Consider the following 22959-nt stretch of genomic DNA (forward strand, 5'->3'; position numbering starts at 1 on the left):
AGCTTCTGGCCAACTAAGGCTTTCTCATTGCTCACCTCCAGCCCTGACTCCACATGGCCCAGAGTGGGGTGGGGTCTGGACTAGAGCTATTCAAGGCAGGGTGAACAGCGTGTGCAAAGGCCCTGTGGTGCGTGGTATGTTTGATGAACTTTAAGGAAGCCAGTAAAGCTGGAACAAAAATCTCTAGGAGTGTAGAGTAGAAAGAGTTGGGTAGGTGGGCAGGAGGACCCAGACCTGGGGTCTATAGGGAGGAGTTTAACTTTTTCCTAAGAGCAATAAGAAACCACTGATGGGGATGAAGTAGCAGAGTAGGTGACATGATCAGATTTGTGTTTTGAAAAGCGGCGAATGGATTGGAGGGTGACCAAGGTGGGTGGGGAAAACCAGGAAAGGAGGCTCTGGCAACAGTCTAGGTGAGGTGGGGCTGCTGGGGTGGCTTGGGGAACAGCAGAAGACATAGAAAGAGGGGGCAGATTCTGGGTATTTAGATAGTAAAATTAGTGACATGAGAAGGAAGGGAGAGGGGGGTGGCAGGGTGACTGAGATTTCTGCCTTGTCCCACTGGATGCTTGTTGGTTCTACTCATTGGGTGGGGATCAGATTTGGGCATGAAGAATATGAGTTTGGCTGGGGCATGTGGCATCTGAGGGGATTCTGAGACCCTGAGTGGGGATGCTGAGGAGGCAGCCGGAGGTGTGGGTCTGCAGCTGAGAGGAGTGGTCCGTGCTGGGTGGACGATGTTGGGAGTGACTGCAGGTAGATGGTAATGAGGCCCCGGGCATGAGTGAGCTTTGGATTGATTTTGGCGGGGGAGGGGTGGGGGTGGGTATGCTGGGGGAGAAGAAGGACCAAACTGGGCTTTTAGTAACCCCGTTTTTAATGGCTAAGCTGGTGATGTTGAACTGGGCAAGGAGACAGGAGGAGCAACCAGAGTAGGGGGTAAGAGACCAGAAGCCTGTGGTCTCAGTTTCCCTCAGTGTGGTGAGGTGGTCTGACAGGGTGCGGGCTGATTTTTTGTGACTCCGTGCCTTGATCTTGGCTCCTTCTTAGTCAGGAGTGCGTGCAAAATAAATCCCTGCAGGAAATGGTTCAGGGAACACTGTCACAGCCCACCTCTGCCTGCCCCCAAGCGCACCACCCTCTGACCCCCAAATCCAGGCCTGACTCAGCCCTTCTCTATCTCCTCTCCCCAGGGTGAAACTCCCCTCCTGGTCCCTGCTATCTCCAGCCACCAGCCCAGCTTTTCCTTCTTGGCATCCCCTGGGACACAATGGCCACTGTCCCCTGGCAGCTGGCCTTCCAAGGGGCATTGTAGGGGCAGGCAGCTGGCACTGTCCATGGCGAGAGACAGCTGGTATTGTGGTGCCCATAATTAATGAGACAGCTTTGGCAGCTGCTCCCCAGCCCAAGCCAGGGGCCTAGGCAAGCAGGAGGTAAAAATATGCCTGTCCTGGGAGGGCCTCTGGTCCATGAGGCTAGCAGTGAGCAGCCCCTTAAGGACAAGAGGCACCCAAAGGAGGGGGGCACCCATGGCCTAGTTCTACTTTGTTCTGGCAGCTTCCACATCTCCTCACCCTCACTGGCCACCAAACTCACAGGCCTTACCACGGCTGGAGGGAGAGGGATGGGTCTTCCTGCCTTCTGGCCCTCATCCCTCCTGCTGCAGAGGAAACCTTGTATGTCTGTGGATGCTGAGGGCTTGCTAGGTGATGCTCTTTCCTCCCTTCCTCAGCCCCCAGTGCTCCCTTGGACAGTGTAGGACAGCTGGGAAAGATGGGATGGGAGCTGTCATTAGTAATAAATAATTCACTCAGCCAAGATTAATTTGCCAGACATTGACTAAAACCTACTATGTGCCAGGTACTGTTCTTGGCACTGAGGATACAGTGGTGACCAAGACAGAGCTTAGAGTCTAGGGGGAGAGAAAGACATTAATCAAATACACAATCAATAGATGTCTATTGACTGTGAGGAGCCCTGGTGGCGTAGTGGGTAAGATCTTGGCTGCTAACCAAAAGGTCGGCAGCTCGAACCTACCAGCCACTCCTTGGAAACCCTGTAAGGCAGTTCTACTCTGTCCTATAGAGTCACTAGGAGTTGGAATCGACTCGACAACGGAGGTTTTTTTTTTAATTGACTGTGATAAGGGAGATAGCAGGAATGTTTAACAGGGAACCTGGCATTAACTACTGTGTGCCAGACCCTGAGCTTGTCATTTATTATTCATTAGTGTGTTTAGTCCTCACAACACTCTGTTAGGTAAGTAGAATTAGCTCCATTTTACAGATGAGGAGACTGAGGCTCTGAAGGTTTACTTTTTAGGCAGAGCTGAGATTGGAAACCTACGTCTACTTGACAGCAATACCCGAGCTCTTAATCCCAGTGCTCCAGGGCCTCCAGCTGTGGTGCTGACCTGCTTTGTTGCCTTGAGGAAGTCACTTTTCTCTAGGTCTCAATTTCTTTGGCCAGCCCTGCTGGTAACTATGGAATTGCAACTGGTTTCTAGCTTTGAGTGCCCTCTACTGACCCACGGACTAGGTTCTTTCGGACTAGGTTCTTTCGGGGGCAGGGGGCCAGAGGCCTCACTGATGCTGTCTCACCCTCCCTCCCCCCATCCCACCAGGCTGCATGGCGACTGTACTCCACCGACACTAGCCGGGCCTACCTGACGGCTACCTGGTACTACTACGACAGTATCCTCCCATCCTTCAGGTAGGGCTTGCTGAGGATGGGACTGGTAGGGGGCTGGTGGTAATGCCCCTTGAGGACAAGTGCCTGGGACTTAGCCCTGGAGGATGGGGAGGGTGTGACAGCTCCCATGGGATCATCTGGGGCTGGCTCTGCCAATCCAGTGTAACTCAGAGCCTGGAGTGTCCTCTCTCATGCTCTGGTGTGCCCAGGACACAGGTAGACACAAGACATGGGGCAGGGGGTGAAGCCCTGCCCCACTGGCTGAGTCCCAGACGCTGGGGTACTGGAAATTCACAAGCTCACCCATGGGTGATACCACCCAGGACAGTAGCACTGCCAGCTCATTCTCCCCTCAGCCTTTGGTGGAGGCAATGTTAACCTTTATCAGCCTGGCATGTTGTAGCTGGACAGAGAAAGTGTGGTATGGGCAAGAATGTATGTGCCAGAGTTGGGTGCAGGGGCCCACCCAGCACCCCCGTGAGTGAATATGTACCCACTTTTACTGCCCTGGGCAGCAGCCTCAGGGCCCGGAATTGGGTTAGCCCCACTGGCCCAGGCTGGGCTAAAACTGCCTAGGGGGTGGCTCCACACAGGAGATTATTAATAGCATCACCAAGGTGCGTGTGGCCAGGTGCCTGGCTAGGCCCTTGGGCAGGAATGAAGACCATGGGGACTGGCTCAGTCCCACAGGCAGGCAGGCATCAAGCACATGGCTGGACCAGGCTGCTGTGCTCAGCGCTTCTGTGGGCGGCTTTTTTGCCTCATTAGTCCTCCAGGAGCAGCTGTTGTGTGATCCCACTTGCCCCTACACCTGCTCTCCCTTGCCTCCCGGCCTCAGGGGCTGCCCGGGGAGGAACAGGAGAGAAGGGGCTGGGAAGGGAGGCTCCCAGCATCACACTGGTCCCCCCAATCTCTCCACTTGGCAGAGGCAAGCTCCCACCTCAGAGACCAGAATGGTGGTTAGACTAAGAGAAGCCTTCTGTGCCAGAAGTAGCCCTAAGGATTCAAGGCCAGGCCTTGGGGAGAGGGGCAGGGGCTGGTTCTTTAGAAATGTGAGGTGTGTGAGGGAGAGGAAAGGTTTAGGAGTCGGGTGGTCTAGGTCCTCTGGTAGGAGAGACAGAGCCTGGTCTGGAGATTCTGCCTCCATTGGACCTCCTGTTCCCTGGACCTCAGTTTCCTCATCCATATGATGGGAAGGTAGGCAGGGGTTCTAGAGAGGAGAGGTGCCCTCCTGGGATTGTGGGAATGGGAATTGGCCTGGAGAGTTAGGAAGGAGCTACAGTCCTAAATATAACCTCCAAGAACCCAGTGGCAGGGTTGAATGCTGTAAGGAAAGGAAACTGGGCTGGCTAACCCCTCAAGCCTGCTTCCTCAGCCTCAGTTTCCCCAGAGTCAGAGGTTAAGGATTTCAGGGCTGCCACTGCCACTCCCACTGGGTAGGTGTAGTTCCACATCCAGGCACTCACTCAGCTTGATGAGCAGAGAGTAAGCTGGATTTGGGTCCCCACTTGCTGCCTTGTGTGGGTGGGTGCTTTTGAGTTGTGCCCAAACTGCACAATCATACCTGGCAGCCCTGAGGAATTCCCAGGAACTGAATGTACAAAGGGAGGAGGAAGACCAGTCTTTCCAACCCCCCCCCCCACTTCTGGCCTGGGTGTTCTCTGAGCATCTCTAAAGAGGCAGGGCCTGGCAGAACCTGAGGCCACGAACTCAGTGCCCACTGGGGGAGGTGGGTAGTGCCAGGGCCCTGCCTGCTGCTGATGGCGCCCTCTCCTGCAGAGAGCTGGCCCTCTTGTTTGAGCACGTGCAACGGGCCCGCAATGGGGGCCTACGGCCCCTGGAGGTGCGGCGGGCGCCGGTACCTGATGGAGCACCCTCCCGCTACCCGCCCGTTGCCACCTGCCACCGGCCGGGCAGCACCTCCTTCTGCCCTGGGGAAAGGTAGGGGCCCCCCGGGGCCGCCACCTCCTCTTGCTTCCCCTCTTCCTTTTCCATTCTTTGTTTCTCATCCTCTCTCAGACCTGTCTTCAGCCATGACGGGGGTGTCTGGGCCTGTTCTGGGGAGTGCCAGGCCTCGTCGTGAGGCCTTAATGGTTGGCATTGAATGGCCAGACAGGTACAGACTGAGGGCCTCTCTGGAGGGACCAGGCTGGCCTCACCTTTTTGTCATGTGGGGCTCAAAGGTCTGAGTGGGAGAGATGTCCACACCATCCTTGCCCATCACCCCCTCCATTCACGCCATTGTCCTCTTTCTTTCTCTGTTTCCACATCCCCCTCACTCTTCTATCCCTGCACCCCCATCCCTTCCGGGAAGCTGGAGAGAGGAGGAGGCCGCTGGCCACAGGTGCTTACAGCTCAGGTAATCGTGGGCACCATCCTGGGGCATGAGGGCAGGGAACCCCCTCCCCCAGCATGCTTCTCTAGAAGGGGCTTGAACACCCTAAATCTGCATTTCGGGAATGAGATGCCAGCTGGCTGAAAAGAGAGCTCTGTGACTAAGAACTGCTGTAGAACCTACGTAAACTCAACCGATGACTTGCTCTTGTCTTGTGCAACCCTTGTCCACAGCTTCGCTCATCCCAGAGGGCCCTCCTGGGATTCTTCCACAATGCCTTTCTCCCTCACTGGGCTACACTTTGCCCCTCCCAACAGTCTCTTTCCTCTCCACCTGTCTTTTCTGGAGCTTTTGCATCTTGAAAGAAGAAGAAAGAAAGAACAATGTTTACCCCATACAAACATTTATGAACAATGGAATTCCAGGTGTATTTGGACAAGGGAAGCCCATTAACTCACAGTGTGGGGAAACAGCCGCTCTTGTAGAGGCTTAGCTTTGAGGTCAAGGGTTCAGTCCCCCAATCCCCATCCCTCTCCTCTCCCTTACCCATCTCTTTGTTTTGTCTCATCTTCACACATCATCCCTGAACGAGCCAGGTGAGCCCCTGGGCCTTGAGCCTCAGGTGTTATTCCGGGACCCAGGCCCAGAACAAGGGACGAGAGAAGTTGAGCCACTCAGTGATGAGAAAGAGGAGGTGCGGTGAAAGCCTGCCTCTGCCATTTGATGCTGTGTGTCCTTGAGAAAGTCATCAAGCCACTCTGAACTTCTGTTCTGGATGACAGTCATTGATGTTTGGGCTAATCAGGGTCTCTGGGTTCTCTAGGTTCTCTAGGTTCTTCCAGGCTGGAAAGGTCTGGAGGATGGGGAAGAGGGAGTTCCAGTACAGGGGATTCTGGGAGCAGCGTCCCCTCCTTGTCCTCAATGAGGCATTCCTGGGCCAGGGGCTGAACAGGAGGTGGTGGAGAGGGAGAGCCCCCTCCAAGTCTGGGGATGGGGCAAGGGGAAGCATCACTGGCTAGGTCAGGCTGGGAGCTCCCTGGACCCTGGTGTGTCCCTACTCTGATCTCCGTCACTACCTGAAGTCCTTTCACTGTTATTCCCATCCCTGTCGCACCAAGGTTTATAGGCAGAGGCTCAAAAAGCATTCCAGCAACCCCACCCAGGGCCAGAGTCAGGAGGGCTCTCTGAAGCCTCCAGTTCACTCTGGTCTCACCTTACCTCAATAGGAAAGTACCTGTACCACCACCCAAAGCTACTGTGGGTCCCCCGAGCCCTGTAAGAACCAGGAATAGATTAGCACTGGGAGTTTGGCCATCACTACCTCCCAGCCTTGTATCCGTCTGCCCTGGAGTGTTTGCGTGTCCAGGGCTCATGGACATGGTGATGAAGGTGTCCCTTTTTCTCAGGGCCTCCAGGGGACTGAGCTAGGACTTCTAGGGGACCAGTAACCACCAGCTTCAAGCCAAATGGCAATATCCTTAATCTTACAGTCTGCGCCCTATAGGGTGGGTGCCAGCCATGACTGTCCCCGACACTTACACATGCCTGGTTGGCTGTACCTCTGGTGGTGCTTGACGATGGACCCAGGCTGAGCACGACCCCAGGAAGTAGAGCTACACAGGGCAGGACCTTCTGGGGGACAGCATTTTGGGGTTTTGAGATGAGGCACTAAAGGGAGTGTTACTCAAAACATGGTCCACTGACCTCCTGCATCAGTATCTTGTGGGGCGTTTGTTCAAAATGCAGATACTTGGACCTCTCCCCAAGTCACAGCATTAGCACCCCTGGAGAAGAGGCACAGAGTTCTGCAAATTTAACATGCTCCCCAGGAGGTCCTTATGCAAAGTTTGAGAACCTCTGCACCCTGGGGATGGGAGCTGGAGGATGAGTTGGGTGGGGATCCTTCTCTCCCGCCAGCCACAGGAGGCCGGCCCCATCCCGGCAGCTCCCCACGCTCTGCCCACCTGCTCCCTTCCCACTAACCTCTGTTTGTGTCTTGTTCTCAACTTTCCAGCCAGATGTTTAGTAATAAACGGAGTTTCTTTCGGATCCACGCCAGCTGGAGACCGAGGTACCCCCTCGCCTGCTCCTCCTGTCCCCACTTCTCCTCGCCCCACCCAGTTCAGGGGCTGGAGAGGGGGACAGAATGGGCCAAGGACAAGGTGCATGTGCCTGCCGCCTGCCGTCTGCCTTGGGGCCCCGACGAACCTTCCACTTTCCTGGGGGAATGCCTCTGCCGAGCCTGAGGGCATGGCCCTGGCACCCAGTCTGCCAGGAGGGACATTTGCAGGAGCCTTGGGGATGAGTCCCGGCTCGGCCGCTGACACCCTGTATGATCTTGGCTAAATTGCTTTTCTTCTCTGGACCTCAGTTTCCCATCTGTGGAATGGGCAGATTGAACTAGAGGCACTCTGAGGGTCCTTCCCACTCTGACTTTTGCTGGGCCTTGGATTTAGCCTCCTGTCTCCCCACTGCCCACCTTCCAGGAACCCAGCAGCCCAGTGAAGGAGCTGGGATTGGCATTGCCTTTGCTAACTCTGGAGCCCCAGCTGGTAGCTGCATCATCACTCCATTCTTTGGTACCTGCGCTGTGCCAGGCCCTGCTCTGCGCACTAGGGACACAGTGATGAATAAAACATGGCCTCTGGAGACTTGCAAAAAGTGATTGCAATTCATTGTGATGAGTGCAACAAAAAGAGGAAGCAGAGGGGGCTGTGGAGCCCCGGGCAGACACTTCACCCAGAGAAGACCCTAATAGAAGGAGTGGGCATTAGAGAGGGTGTTCCAGGCCAAGGAAGCAGCACATAGCAAGGCTAGGAGGTGAGAGAGCATGGCTGGGGGAAAAGAACAGACAGCCCAGTTTGGTCAGACCTGAGAGTAAGGGGTTAGGAGCTGAGGATGGTGGTTTTGGCAGAGCTAGGTCATGAAAAACCCAAAAGCCCAGCCACTTAGTGTGAGTTTCACCGTGGTGGCACTGCCTGGCAGCCTGGACTTAGGGAGTTCTGGGTTTCCCAGAGGTGCCTCTGGAGCCTTGTGGGTTGTGGGGCTATGTGGGGCTAGTGAGCAGGAGATAAGCCTGTCCCTGCTTCAAAGGGAAGGCAATGTTTCTTAGAAATGTGCGTTCTGAGTCAGAACCTGGGTTCAAATTCAGGCTCCACCACTTACTAGCCTTGTGACCTTGGGCAAGTCCCATAATCCCTCTGTGCCTCAGTTTCCTCAGCTGTGAAATGCAGATGATCATAGGATCTGCTTCTGCTGAAATGGAGCCTGGCTCATAGGAAGTGCTATATAAATGTTAGCTTTATTCAATTTGGTATGTTGGGCAGTTAAGCTCTCACTTAAAAAAAAATTTGAAAACCATGATGGAGACACATTGAAGGGTTAAGCTGAGGTTAAGCAGATTTGCTCCTTTGGAAGTTGCTTTGCCTGTTGTGGACATGACGGACCGGAAGGGCAAGACCAGGGCAGAGAGGGCTAGTGTCGAGGCTGTTTTGTAGTCCCGAAGAGGGGGTTGTGTACAACACCAGAAGAGTGGACTGTCTTGGTTTCCCCCAGGAGATTGGCTTTTAGCAGGCAGACGATGAGTCTCCCTAAGGAAATTCCTTATGGAAGTGAGTACAAGGGGTTGAGTCCAGCAGAGAAGTCAGAGGGCAGTCTGTGCCCAAGGCTTGCCCTCCCCACAGGACAGCCCCGGTCAGGCCATCTCATCTCTCCTCTCAGACACTAATAGCCCAGGATTTCTCAACCTCAGCACCACATTTTGGCCAGGATAATTCTTTGTTGTGGGGGGCTGTCCTGTGTATTATAGGATGTTTAGCAGTATTCCTGGCATATACCCACTAGATGCCAGGAGTGCCCCCAGCTATACCCATTGCCGTCAAGTTGACTCCAACTCATAGTGACCCTATAGGACAGAGCAGAACCGCCCCATAGGGTTTCCAAGGCTGTAATCTCTATGGAAGCAGACTGCCACATCTTTCTCTTGCAGAGTGGCTGGTGGATTTGAACCTCTGACCTTTTGGTTAGCAGCTGAGCGCTTTAACCACCGTGACATCAGGGCTCCTTCCCCCAGCTATGAAAACAAAAAATATCTCCAGATATTACCAAATGTCCCCTTGGGGTCAAATTGCCCCTAATTGCAATATACCATCCTAGACCCTATCCTGATCATTTGTCCATGAGAAAGTAGCATCTCTGGAACTAGAGGACCTGGGTTGCAGTCCTTGCTCCATACCGCGGTATCTCTGTGACCTTGGACAAGTTATTTCAGCCCTGAGCCCCACTGTCCACAAATATAAGCTAGGGCTGATAAATGTGGCGCCCACCATGTGAAGTTGCAGGAGGATGAAAAGCGCTAAGGCCGTCAACACAGGACATTGCAGGTTCTGAGGAGCCTGGGACAGGAAGGAGCACTTTCCCTGCTCACTGAGTGCCAGGTTTCTTTCCATTTTCTTTGGGCTTTTAGGCTCCAGAGAGGCTGATGTGAGCCATTTTCTGGGCTCTGCCCAAGAAGCTGGAATCCAGGGCCCCTCCTGGGAAAACAGTACCGCCTTGCATTAAAGAGGAACCCAGGGCTTCTTGCTGGCTGGAAAGTTACAGAACCCCACAAACTAGGTGGGAAGCTCTCCTCAACCATCACAGAATCAGAGCTGGAAAGGGACCTTTTAAGGCCTCTAGTACAAACCGCAGATGCCTTCCTCTACAAGTCCTGCTGAGAGCAAGCGCAGCCTTGCTTCTCTCTTGTCTTCACAAGGAGGTAGCCCTTCCCCCAGAATACCTTTGGCGCTTGATGTGCTGGGTGTGGAGTTGGGAGTTCCAGGCTCTTAGCAGAAATGTCAGGGTGTTCTCCAGCCCCCTTCCTCCCTCCCCACCTTGGAGGAGTGGAGGACTAGGGGAGGGGGTGCACGGACCGGACTGGGAGGGGTTGGGGGTGCTTGCCAGCATGAGGAGAGCCCACAGGAATGGCTCTGCAGAGGAAAGTTTGGGAGAGCCAACCTCAAACTTTGACTGGGATTTTGGGGATGTATCAAAGGGATCCTGGGCCAGAGAGGAGCATGCTGGATTGTCGGAGTGGTCCTTGTTCTTCCCTTCTGAAACCCTCAGGGCCCCAATCCTTGACCTATAATCTCTCCCTGACATCTGGGCTGCCTTCCTGAAGGCCTCCCTGGTTTCCAGATCTCCCTTACCTTGGCTCTACCCTCTACCCCATGCCCTGGGCATGGGGGACCCTGGCTCCCACCCAGCCCTGAAACCAGAATCTGTTCCCTGCTCAACCCTTGATCTGAAAGTCCCTAAGAACAGATAACACAGTCTCCTTCCCCAGCCCCTGGCCTACCTCAGGCCTCCTCTTGTGTCTTGAGCCAGGGCCCCAGATTTTTGAGTGGAGGGCCCTGAACCTGTCTGAAGGGGGCCTTCCAGTGGCAAGCCGCAGCAGGGGAGGCATTGGTGTAGCCGTAGGGCATGGGATGGAAGATGTTTTCTTGGGTCCTTCTCCAACAGTGATACTTGAACATCCTGGACACAGAGTTACTCTACCAGGTATTGGTTAACCAGGGCCTGTCCTGGGGAGCCTGAGGCCTCCATTCACCTATCTTCCTGCAAGTTTTGGGGATGTGTTGGGGAGCTGGGGTGTGGGAAGGGAAGTCTGAGAGCAGGTACATGGACACAGCCCTGCGTGGGTGCTGCTGAGCTGGGAGCTTAGCAGGCTGTGTAGGGGAGCAGACCTGGGAGGGGGGCAGAGCTCAGGCAGGGGAGACCTCAGAGGAACAGGTTATCAAACAGAAGTCTTGTCTGGAAGGCGGGCACCAGGCATGTCCAGGGCATCCCTGCAGGCCCAGCTTCTACACCCATGGGGGCTGAGGCCCCTGCACAGGGCCATCACACTACACAGCCCCAGGGCACCATTTGCACTGAAGTTTGTGTAATGGTGACCTCAGGAATTTCGCAGTGCTCTGCCTGCTCAGCTGTACCAGGTCCTAAGCCCTGACCTGACCAGCATGGGGATCAGAGAGCTCCAGCTGTGGAGAGAAGGAAAATATAAATCCACACATGTTCATATATGACAACATATGTACACACACTGGGACCTGTACACCACAATGTCACATGTTCACACATGTACACAGACGCACACCCTCAACTCCACACATCCCGTCCTTGTGTACTGAGTGGCTGGGAGCCTGCCCCAGTGTGCACAGTCAGTCCACCTTCTCCATTCCTCAGCAGCCTGTCTGTGCCCAAAGGGTTGCCACCTCCACCCTCCACCCACCCACCTGGGCCAGGCCCAGCTGTCCACCCTCCTCTCTGGCTCTTTCTTGGGTTTCTTTCACTCCTTCCACCCTGACATCTGTCCTGTGCATCCCTTATCTGCCTGGGCAATGAGGGGTGGGTGGTGGGGGTGGGGAGGGGACCTGCCCAGACTGACCCTGAATCAGCCACCTGTAGGAGTCAGGGCCCCCCTCACCACACTCTTGTCTCATCTCAGGATGTTTCCACATGATGGGGAATCAGAACCCAATAGCTACCCCCAAGCCCGAAGTCAGATCTTTGTCCCCGCTCACCCCATATCCCCAGCTCTGGCTAACTTGACTCTCCCCACCCGACCTACCCTGCCAGCAGCCGGATGGGCATCAAAGACCGCATCCGCATGAGCAGCTCCCAGCGGCGGTTGGGCCCCTCCAAGCAGCACCTGGCACCTCCACCAATGCCCACCTCCCCGAGCAGCGAACAGGTGGGCGAGGCCACCAGCCCCACCAAGGTGCAGAAGAGCTGGAGCTTCAACGACCGCACCCGCTTCCGGGCCTCGCTGAGACTCAAAGCCCGTGCCTCTGCTGAGGGTGAGCCCCTGGGGCCTGGGGCCTAGAACCTGCTGAGGGCCACAGGGACAGGGACAGAGTCTATGCTAGGGGTGGAAATACTTGGTTCTAGTACCAGCTCTGCAACTGGCCATTTATGGGCCTCAGTCTTCTGGTCTGTAAAATGGACATCATAATACCTGCTCATCTGTGCTCCAGACTAGTAGGAGAATCAAATGAGAATGTGGAGGTGGTATAAGAGCACAGGCTTGGAGCCAGGCTGCCTGGGTTTGAATCCTGGCTCTGCCACTTATCTTGGGTAAGTAACCTAATCTCTCTGAGCCTCATTTTCCTCATCTATAAAATGGGCTAATAATAGTACCTACTTCATGGGATTGTTGTAAGGATTTAATGAGGTAGCCCATGGAAGGTGGACAGAGGGTTTTGGGGATATAGTAAATACTCAACAAAAGCTAGCTCTATTACAAATGTGCTTTGCAAGGAGCGAGAGTTGATACTTGTTGAGTCCTGACTGTACAGCCCCACACTGGGTTATCTCATTTACTTTTCCAAACAACCCTGGGAAGTAGGTTCTGTTTTTAATCCCCGTTTTACAGATGTGGAAGCCGAGATCTTCAGCTAGTAAGTGGCCGAGCTGGGATCCTCAACCAGGTCTGTCCAACTCCAAAGCCCATGCTCTCTGCCCTGCCCATCTCTACCTCTTCGCCAGCCCAGCCGGCATACAGGAGGCTGTGAACCTGGTGGGGCTGCTTTTTAGCCAGCTAGGAGTTCCTGGGTGGCACAAGCAGTTAAGCGCTTGACTACTAGCCGAAAGGTTGGCAGTTTGAACCAGGCCTCGGAAGACAGGCCTGGTGATCTGCCTCTGAAAGGTCACAGTCTTGAAAACCTTATGGAGCAATTCTGCTCTGCACACATGGGATCGCCATGAGTTGGTATCAACTTGATGGCAGTTAACAACAGAGAGTTCTAGCTCTGCCCCCGACTTGTACTGTGATTTAGACAAGATACTGCCCTTTTCTGTGCCTCAGGATCCTCTTCGAGAAAAAAGACTCCTCCACCAGCTTTGCCATGCATCAGGCCTGTGGGCAGGGAAAGGTGAGGGTGGGGTGGACCAGGATGGAGATGGGGACAGGAAGCCCTACTGGTCTTGGAGGGAGGGCACCCAGCCACATCGCCTCTGCCTCTGCTGTGTCAGCTCCCAAGATGCCATTCACTGGCTCAGAGAGCCCTTTGCTGGAGAGCTACAGAACCCCACAAACCAGTCTTTGAGGGTTGCTGACCCATGGGAGCCTACACATGGCCCAGCCCAGGAAGCTGTTGGCCACCTGCCACTCCTGCCCCTGCCCCTATGGGCGAGGATAGCATCACCCCTCAGCACACGGCAGGGCACCAGCCTCAGAGATGCTGCTTCTCTGGGGAGGTGAGGGGAGGAAGGAACAGGGGGAGTGACTTGCTTTAAGGGCCTTCCCCAGTGGTGGCTGGGCCTGAGGGCCCTGGGGCTTCCCCCACCTTGCAGTAGGATGAGGCTGTGCACAGGATTGCATGCAGAACCTCACGCCTCTTTTCCCTGGGCTCAGGGCCTTCCTCCAGGCCTGTGGATTTGCCCGAGGCCAGGGGTTCCCTAAAGCGGCACCTTCTTATGGGCCACCAGGCAGCTGTTTACCCTGACTGGCCACAGGGATGGGTGGGCATGCAGTACACTGGGGTTTTCAGCCCTGGGTGGGGTAGTGAGGAGCAGCAGCCAGGGAGACAGGAGCCTGGGTCTGCCTTGCTGCGTGACCCCAAGAAGGTCCTGGGCCCTTTCTGGGCCTCTGTCTCCCTATCGGTACCTCTGAGGGTGGTTTAGTATGTGGTGGTGGGGATTGAGAGTGTCCCCTTCTGCTGCCACCGCTCAGCCCCTCTTTCTTCCCAGAGGGCCCCTCAGAAGATGTGGCAGAGGAGAAGAGCTACCAGTGTGAGCTCACAGTGGATGACGTCATGCCAGCCGTGAAGACGGTCATCCGCTCTGTCAGGTGAGACTGAGACACCTGAGGTGAGCCCCCTCCCCACCTGTCTGCCACCACTGCTGCTTGCCATCTGGGGCCTGCCCCCACGGCCAGGCCTGGCCTAGCTCCCGGGCATGCCAGCTGCTCTTCTCCTGGCATCCTCAGTGGTGCGGGTCTGGCGGAGACCCTGGAGTGTGGGTGGGCGGGGAGGTGGCATATGGCTGCCAGCAGGCTTTGCTCCTACTCATGGTGTCTGGAGGCGGCAGGCCTGGATGGGGCAGTGGGCACAGCTGCCTATCACTGGTCCCTCTCCCCACACTTGCAGTGTCTCTGGTCACTGCCCTGCTTCTCTCCCCTTCCTCTGTCTCTCACTGTATGTCAGCCTCTCTTCTCCATTTCTCTCCCTCCCTAGCTGTGTATCAGTGGCCGCCTGTCTTTCTGGTGTCTTTGTCTTGTGCTCTCTTTCCCTCAGTCTCTGTGTCTCAGTCTCCTTCTCCCTTTGTCTCTAGGTCTCAAACTTTTTCTCTCTTTCCTTGGATGTCTTGGCTTCAGACTGTCTGTTTCCCCCAGGACATCTTCTAGAGCAGTGTTTTTCAAATCACAGGTCCCCACAGTTTGAAATCAACTTAGCAAAATGAATTTAGTAGGCCATGGTCAGCATTAAAAAATAATAATAAAGAAATAGGATAGAATAGAAAATATCAGCGTGCATCTGTCATTGTAAGGATAAATAGCATTCATGAACCTTATATTTCAGTTGTGTATTTGTGTGTGAAGGAGGTTTGGTGGCACAGCAGTTAAACACTCGGCTGCTAACCGAAAGGTTGGCGGTTCAAACCCGCCCAGAGGCTCTGCAGGAGAAAGACCTGTCGATCTGCTCCCATAAAGATTACAATCCAGGAAACCCTGTGGGGGTAGTTCTCTTCTGTCACATGAGGTCACTGTGAGTTGAAAATCAACTCAGCAGCATCCAACGTACGTGTGTGTGTGTGTACTGGTCTTTCACATAAAATGTGTTTTTTACACTGGGTCTCGGACAAAAACATTTGAAGGCCTCTGCTTTGCTGGCTGTCTCCTCACATCACCAATTAAGTGGGGGACCAGAGTCTCCTGAGTCCTTTAGCCATGGCCCAGCCCCCAAGTTCCTTGGTGTGGACTCCTGTCTGCAGACTGCAGCTCTAGTTCCAGAGACCCTCTTAACCCCCAGGACTTCTGGACTCACCTCTTCTCTTTCCTGGCCAAGCCTTCTGCCCACAAGCCTCTTCCCTTTGTGTTCCTTTTAAAACCAGAGTCAGCAGGACTGTCCCCCACCTTCCAGAAAGGCCGTCCCCCCACCCTTTATACACATCCTATCTCTCTCTGCCGTGTGACCAGCATCTGGGACACAGTGCCTGAGCTGCCGTCTGACCCAGGTCAGCTTTCCATGGCCATCCCCACAGCCTCCTCACACCCAGTATGCCCCAAACCTTTTCCTTCTGTGTCCCCATCTCAGGCAGTGACACCACCACCCACCCTTGTCACCGAAGCCAGATTCCTGAGAGTCATCCTGGGCCCAGGAGCCTGTCAGTCCCATCTTCTGAATTGCTATCCCGTATCTCCACCCCCACTGCTCTCATCCAGCTCAGCCCATCCCCAGGAGCAGGTCTCCCTGCTTATACCTCTGCTCCTCCAGGGCATCCTCCACATAGGCTGGCCGAGGGGTCATGCTAAAGTACAGGCTACGCCACACACCCACCCTCCCCACCCCCCCCCCCAACTAACTTCCCATTGCCCCGTCTCTGCCAGGGCTCTTCAGAGTACTCCTCCAGCCTCCTCAAGGCTAACTTCCTGCCCGTTCTTCTCATACTGCCAAGTGCATTAACCCTCTTCCATCACACCCCTGTCCCAGATACTCTGAACCAAACCTCGCTCACAACACCTCCAGGCCTGCCTGTGTCCAGAAAGCTTCCCTTCATCCCCCTCCTCTTGCTCTCGGACTGGAAAATACCACTGTCAAGGCTTGTCCCCTCACTTCTCCAGCTGAGGCTCTCCCTTCTCTGGGTTCCCAGCCCTCTTTCTCCATTCCTTGGCATAGCCCTGTCACCCCATAATTGTACGTGTTCTCTTTCCCATCTCTGGGTGGTGCACATGGTTGACACACTTGACTGTTTAACCGGAAGGCTGGAGGTTTGAATCTCCCAAGGGGCGTGTTGGAAGGAAGGCCTGGCGATCTACTTCCAAAAAATTAGCCATTGAAAACCGTATGGAGCACAGTTCTACTCTGACACATGGGGCCCCATGAGTCAGAATCGACTGTGTGTGTGTGTGTGTCTGTCTGTCTGTCTCCCAATCCAGACTGGAGCTCCCTGAGGCCTAGGATTAGATCTGACTTTACTAAGGTGCCCAGGGTCCAGCATGGAACGTTGCTTACAAGTATTTGCAGAGTGAATGCTACAAGTATTTGCAGAGTGAATGCGAGTATTCCTCCCTCCCCCAAGCGATAACCATCAACAGCATTTTCAGATGCCTGCCCTGGTGGCGGAGTGGTTAAATATTTGGGTGCTAACTGTAAGGTTTGCCACTCTAACCCACCAGCTGCTCCTTGGAAACGCTATGGGGCAGTTCTGCCCTGTCCCATAGGGTTGCTATGAGTCGGAATCGACCCAATCGCAACGGGTTACAGGTCCTGTGTCCCGCCCTGCAGAAAGAAACCAGTGCCAGTCACACTGCTCTCTCAGGCTATTGGGACAGATATAAAAAAAAAAAAATTTGATATAGGCACATAAAAAATACCAGTAGGAGCACTGGGGACAGGGGGCCTGTTGGGTAGGTAGGAAGCCTGGCCAACCCAGCAGAAGGCTGTTTGAGTGGTCACAGCATGAGGTGGCCTGGTGCTGGACAAAGGGGTAACAATAGGGCCGAGAGGAGGCTGGGAAAGAATCCCCCGCTCGGCTTCGGAGATCAGAACTCTTCCTCTGAGATCCCCTCCCCCAACAGGATCCTGAAGTTCCTGGTGGCCAAAAGGAAATTCAAGGAGACGCTGCGGCCGTACGACGTGAAGGACGTCATTGAGCAGTACTCGGCAGGGCACCTGGACATGCTGGGCCGGATCAAGAGCCTGCAGGCTCGGTGGGTACACCGCCCCCGGGGGGAGAGGGGGTAGGTAGGGAGTCTGGCGCCAGCCCGAGCGCCAGGGAATTCCTCCGCCAGCGCCCGAACGGAGCCCCAAGCGCCCCCTAGGGGCCGCTGTGGGGGCTGGGTTTCTGGCCTGAGCGAGGCCTCTGGTTTACAGCGACCGGCTTAGGCGGTCAGATTGCCCGTCTATCTTGAGTCTAAAGAACCACCCGACCGCAGGTCTTCTGAGGCAACCCTATTGACCTGCACGCCTCCGGGAACATCTTTAGAATGACTGTTTCCTGGTCCTAACGTAAATTAAAAAAACCAAACCCAATGCCGTCGAGTCGATTAGGACTCAGTAGAACTGCATCATAGGGTTTTCAAGGCTATAATCTTCATGCAGTAGACAGCGACAGCTTTCTCCTGCTGAGCGGCTGGTGGGTTCGAATCACAGATCTTTAGGTTAGCAACCCAGTGCTTAACCACTGTGTCACCGGGGCTCTTTTTGGCCCAAAAACCCGTTGCTCTGTAGGCCACTGCAACGACTCTGGTGTTCATCTGGGGTGAGATGCAAGCATTGGAGGGTGTTGAACAAAGGATTGATCAGATCTGAGTTATATTTTAAAAGTATCACCCTGGAGGGGGGAATTTTTGCCTAGGGGGCATTGAGTTTATGTTTATGGCGGTGGAATGATTAGGAAAAGGGTATCAAGAATGGTTGTGCAACTTGAATGTAATCAGTGTTACTGAATTGTACATGTAGACATTTTTGAGATGGTGTATGTTTTGTTATGTATCTTTTCACCACAATTAAAAAAAAAAAAAAAAAGGATCACCCTAGGTGCTGTGATCCTGTTTGAGAATGAATTACAGTGGACCTAGGGTGAAAGCAGGGAGACCAGTGAGGAGGCTATTTCAGACATCCAGGCAAGAGGTGACCGGGGCTTGGGCCAGGGTGCTAGCAGTAGAGGTGGGGAGAAGTGGTCAGACTCTGGATATATTTTTTGCAGGTAGAGCTGACAAGGTTTTCTGAAGGGGTATGAGAGATGACACCAAAGTCTTTGGCTTGAGCAAGAGGAAGGATGAAGTTTTCATTTATTAGCATGGGAGCAGCAATGAGTGGAGTAGGCTTTGGATCAGGAGAGTTGGGATGCATCGAGTTCGTGACACCTATTAGACATCCAAGTGGAGCGTTGACCTGGCAGTTAGATACGTATTGGAGTGTGGAGTTCAGGGTAGAGGTCCAGGATGGAGACAAAAGATGTGGGGTCACCCTGTGTAGAGGTATTAAAACTCATGGAACTGAAGACATCACCTATCCAGTGAGAGTAAATAGAGAAAAGGGGCCCTAGGAATGAGCCTTGGGTCCTACAATTCTTAGAGGTTTTGGAAATAAAGGAGGAACCTGAGAAGGAGACATCAGTGAGGTAGGAGAACTTGGAGAGGGTGCTGTTTTGGAATCCAAATGAAGAAAGTGTTTGCAGGAGGAAGTCCTGCTAATAGGCCAAGTAAAATGAGGACTGAGAATTGATTGTTGGATTTAGCAATGTGGAGGTCATTTGGGACCTTGACAACAATAGTTTTAGTGAAATGGTGAGGGCCAAACCCTGACTGGAGTATGTTAAATAGAGAAAGGGAGGAGAGGAATTGGTGGTAGAGGAGAGAGAACTCTTTCAAGAATTTTGCTGTAAAGGAGAGCAGAAAAATAAGGTGGAACCAGCTCTGGCCTTGTCCACCTTAGAACTACATTGCCACTTGTTACTGCCCCTTCCCTCTTCTCCAGTGCACCATTTCCCACCTCTCCTCCCATCAGGCTAGAACCTGCAATTGTTTTACTTTTCATTCTTGTGTGTGATGCCTTTGTTTGGCCCGGTGGCAGAACCCCCTAAACAGGAGCCAAGTCACTGCCCCGCACCCCCCAACTCGGTTTTCAGAGGGCAGGACGATGGCCTCCTCCCTCAGGCTGCCCCCTCCCACTCATGGTGCAGGCTGTCTCTCTCCCTTCAGCAGACAACCTAGAGGGGTTGTCTTCTGGGAGGGGAGGGGTGGCGTGTGTCTGCACCCTTTTCTCTGACAGCACCCTTTCCTGACAGGGTGGACCAGATTGTGGGTCGGGGGTCCGGGGACCGGAAGAAGAGCGACAAGGGGCCCTCCGACACAGAGGCGGTGGATGAAATCAGCATGATGGGACGCGTGGTCAAGGTGGAGAAGCAGGTGAGTGTGGGATGGAGTTTCGCTGGGGTGGCGGAGCTGGTCGTCGACCGAGAAGCTCTGGAGGCCCACGGGGACAAGAACGAGGGTGGGGGGGAGTGCGCTTCTTACAGCTGCAGCCCAGAGCACCCGTCTACGGGGGTAGCCAGAGCAGAGCCTACGCTCTCCTGCCCTGCGGACCTGCCCACGGATGAGCCCAGCTCGCGGAAAGGCCACCCACTCGGGCTAAACGACCCCGATTAGCTTGCCCGTTCCTGCTAAGCCCCGCCCCTAGTTTGCTCCGTTCGCAGGTAAACTCGCTACCAAATGAGTCTTGGCCCAGCTAAGTCCCGCCTACTCCATTTAACCCCGCCTTTTTTTTTCTTAGTTATCTCTCCCGGACTATCCCAAGCTACCACAACTAAATTTTGCCCCCGGAACAAAACCGCAGCTTCCTAGGTTCTCCCCGTCCTCCGGCTAACCCTTCTTTCCTGTCACGCCCCTCCCCCTGGCTGGGCCACGTCTTCCGGTTTGCCCGGCCCCGCCCAAGCCCCGCCTCCATCCAGGCCCCGCCTCGGTTAGGCCCCACCCAATCCCGCCTCCGGGCTCCGCCCCGCCCCCAGGTGCAGTCTATCGAGCACAAGCTGGACCTGCTGTTGGGCTTCTATTCGCGCTGCCTGCGCTCTGGCACCTCCGCCAGCCTGGGCACAGTGCAAGTGCCGCTCTTCGACCCCGACATCACCTCCGACTACCACAGCCCTGTGGACCACGAGGACATCTCCATCTCCGCGCAGACGCTCAGCATCTCCCGCTCGGTCAGCACCAACATGGACTAAGGGGCCTCTCAGCGGCGGGACAGCAGATGGCCGGCCCCTGGGCCTCGAGCTCGGACCCGCCACCTGGGCCTCAGGACTCCTGTTACTTGAACTCGCCTGCCTCGCGGGAAGAGAGGCCACATGCAGTATTGAGATGCCTGGGTGGGCGAAATACCCACAGTGGGTGCCAGCGAACCACCCCCCACCTCAGGAGCGCGAGATGCCAGGCCGTACAGAGGGCAGAGCAGTGGCTACCCCGCGGCCTCTGGGCCCCCCAGTGTCCTGCCTGCTTCACCAAGGCGTGATCTGGCCTGCCTGGCAGGGGCACTGCCCTGGGAGTGGGAGCAGGCTGCTGGGGCCCTGGGCCCAGACCCAGCTTCCAGCTATGCAAGGTGGGGTCTCTAGCCCGCCCTTCAGACAGAGCAGGGAAGCCCTCCTGCCAAGGCTCCGCCCCACTGGGGTGGGCCCAAGATGCCCCTACAGGTACCTACAAAGCACAGGACCCTGCCACGTGGCAGGTGGGCACCATATATGCAAACTATGTTAAATATGCAACTTCAGGGACCCCCATGGGGTCCCTCTGCCCCTCCCCTATTGGGAGGTTGGCTCCCAGCAGTAGCTGGTCTCAGGCTGCTTGGCCATGACCCCCATCCCCATTCTTTGACTTATCATCCATCCCTACCCAGCATGGGGTCTCTTTCTCCTCTGCCCTCCTCCAAGGGCAGTGCCTGGGTCTCTCTTTCCCTTTGCAGGTGTCAGTTCCCAGGGGATCCCTCTTCCTGCTGAATATCCAGTCCCCTTTGGCCCGCTAGACACTTGTGACACTCAGCACAAGTTTCTATATTCTCCTCAGACTTCTCACAGAAAATGCTCCCACTGTCACACAGACATGTCCCGTTAGTTTTCCCAGACACAGAGAAAGTCTCTCGCACAGTGACACACACAGTCACACACATTTGGAGACCTGAGCACAGAGCCACGCAGCCTTGCCTGGCCCTCTGCAGATGATACCAGGGGACTGGCCCTGCAGGCAGGGGAAGCTCCCCACTCCATCTAGGAAGGAGAGGGAGATCTGAAGGGGCCCCAGGTCTCTGCAGGCCTCACCCTAGAGCATTACCAGCTCCTTTTCCCTAAGATCTACTCTTCACAGATCCAGGAACCCTAACTGTGCCTCTGCCTGCCCCCAAGGGTCTTCCTTGGTGTTCCCACAGCACAACTCAGGCCCAGGCATCTGCTGGAGAGACCCCAGACCCTTCCTTCCCCAAGGTAGGCCCACTTTGATCCAGGCTTCACCCCTTCCTAGTCACTCTAACTCCCAAAGAGAATAATAATGCAAACAGCAGCTATTTGCCAGGCACCAACTGTGCACTTGGCACTCACATGCACTGTCTCCCCTCCTTCCATAACCCACATCTTCACTTCAGTTGGCAGCCCCCACACTGGCGTAAGCCCTCATCCACTCCAGGTCCCGAGCACCTCTGGTATCCCTACCCTTTGTCCTTCTTCTGCAAAGCCAGTGCAGGTGGTAGGAGGGTGATGGGTAGTGAACCGATGGCAACCCTCTGTGGGGTACCAGGGAACAAGAGGCTCAGGCCAAGCTGCCTGCATCTCATGACTGGGGACCTGCATGCACCAGCACCAGGGCTGGGGTTGGATCTTGCTCAGCCTCATGGTGCCCAGCCTCTGCCCCAACGTGCCCTCTGCATGTGACCATCATGCTTTGGATGGAGCCTGTCCTGGCTCACCTCACCCACACTGCACTGTCCCCAGAGAGCCATGCCTCTGCTCCCTCAGAGACAGAGCTGTGGAGAGGGGTAGGAGAATGGGAATACCTACGACCAAAGGAGGCTTGGGAAGAAGCCCTCCCTCCTTCCACAATCGAGATTCCCCCACCAACCCAGTTCTCGGATATGCAAGTACCTCACTTTGTTAACTTATTAACTTATTGGTTTCATTAAAGTTTTCAGTAGGAGGTGGTTGGACTTGGCTCTGTTCGGTGGCTGTGGGGTGGGGCACCTGGTCTGGGGCTGAAGGACAAGGGGATTTGGATTAGTCAGGACTTTTTTGATTGTAAGCAACAAAAGCCCAATGCAATACTGTATAGCTTAAGCAAAAAATGAAACTTACTGGCCCAGATAACCAAAAAGTCCAGGGGATAGGTTTGGCTTTGTGCCCAGCTAGATCTGTGTGCTTAGGCAGTGCGGGAGCCTGTCTCCTGTCTCAGCCTTTCTCTCAGGCAGCCCGACTCCTCACGATGACCCCTGGCGCTTCCAAATTTACTTCCTCTTGGATTAACACCCCAATGAAGAGTGAGTACCACTTTCCTAATAGTTTGTGTCAGTCAGGGCTCAGTCAGGACAACAGAAACTACACCAGGTTTTTCAACCAAGAGAGTTTACTCTAGGGGATGGGTACACAGCTGTGGAAGGACTGAGAGAATGAACCAAAAGGCAACACTGAGATAATGTAGAGAAAACAACTGCAGGAAGCATGACTGGTTCTAGGGCTGTGGGAATAAAAGGAAGAGGTTGGGGTTATCAGAACCCACAAGCTTGGAGGGGAGCCCTATGGTGCTGGGACTTAGAGGTCTGAGGGAGGGGTGTTGTCTGGCTGGTACTGGTACCCCTCGGAGGATGCAGTGAGGCTTGCCTGGGACTGCAGAAAAAATCCAGAGGCTGGGATCAACTGCTGCTACCAAGATGTTGTTGATAAGCCTAACAAGCAATGGAAGAAGGAAGCCTCCCTCTAACCAGTTGCCATAGAGGTTAAGTCCAAATCATGGTGACCCCATATGTGGCAGAGTAAAACTGTGCGCCATAAGATTTTCAACGGCTGATTTTTCAGAAGTAGATCATCAGGCCTCTCTTCCGAGGCACCTCCGGGTGGAATTGAACCTCCAACCTTTCAGTTAACAGCTGAGCACATTAACCATGTGCACCACCCAGGGGCTCCAATCTCTCCCTAGGATGGTCAGAAGTCAGCTAACAAGGGACTAATGTGGCTTGCAGAGTCCCAGCCCCAGTATCACAGAG

The 22959-nt window shown here is 54.7% G+C and overlaps 1 protein-coding gene across 1 annotated transcript in view; it reads left to right on the top strand.

Annotated features, from left to right (window-relative positions):
* Nucleotides 1-21885, top strand: part of KCNQ4 (potassium voltage-gated channel subfamily Q member 4) — a 61701-nt gene extending 39816 nt beyond the window's left edge. Inside the window, exons 8-14 of the mRNA XM_064279942.1 lie at nt 2624-2712; nt 4471-4632; nt 11642-11862; nt 13754-13853; nt 16803-16934; nt 19016-19136; nt 19736-21885. Of these exons, the coding sequence (XP_064136012.1) occupies nt 2624-2712; nt 4471-4632; nt 11642-11862; nt 13754-13853; nt 16803-16934; nt 19016-19136; nt 19736-19948 (1038 nt within the window). The 3' untranslated portion in view covers nt 19949-21885. The remainder of the gene's footprint in view (nt 1-2623; nt 2713-4470; nt 4633-11641; nt 11863-13753; nt 13854-16802; nt 16935-19015; nt 19137-19735) is intronic.
* Nucleotides 21886-22959: the final 1074 nt, after the last annotated feature.

This window comes from Loxodonta africana, chromosome 3, assembly GCF_030014295.1.
Source record: "Loxodonta africana isolate mLoxAfr1 chromosome 3, mLoxAfr1.hap2, whole genome shotgun sequence".
In the NCBI taxonomy this organism is placed as follows: domain Eukaryota; kingdom Metazoa; phylum Chordata; class Mammalia; order Proboscidea; family Elephantidae; genus Loxodonta; species Loxodonta africana.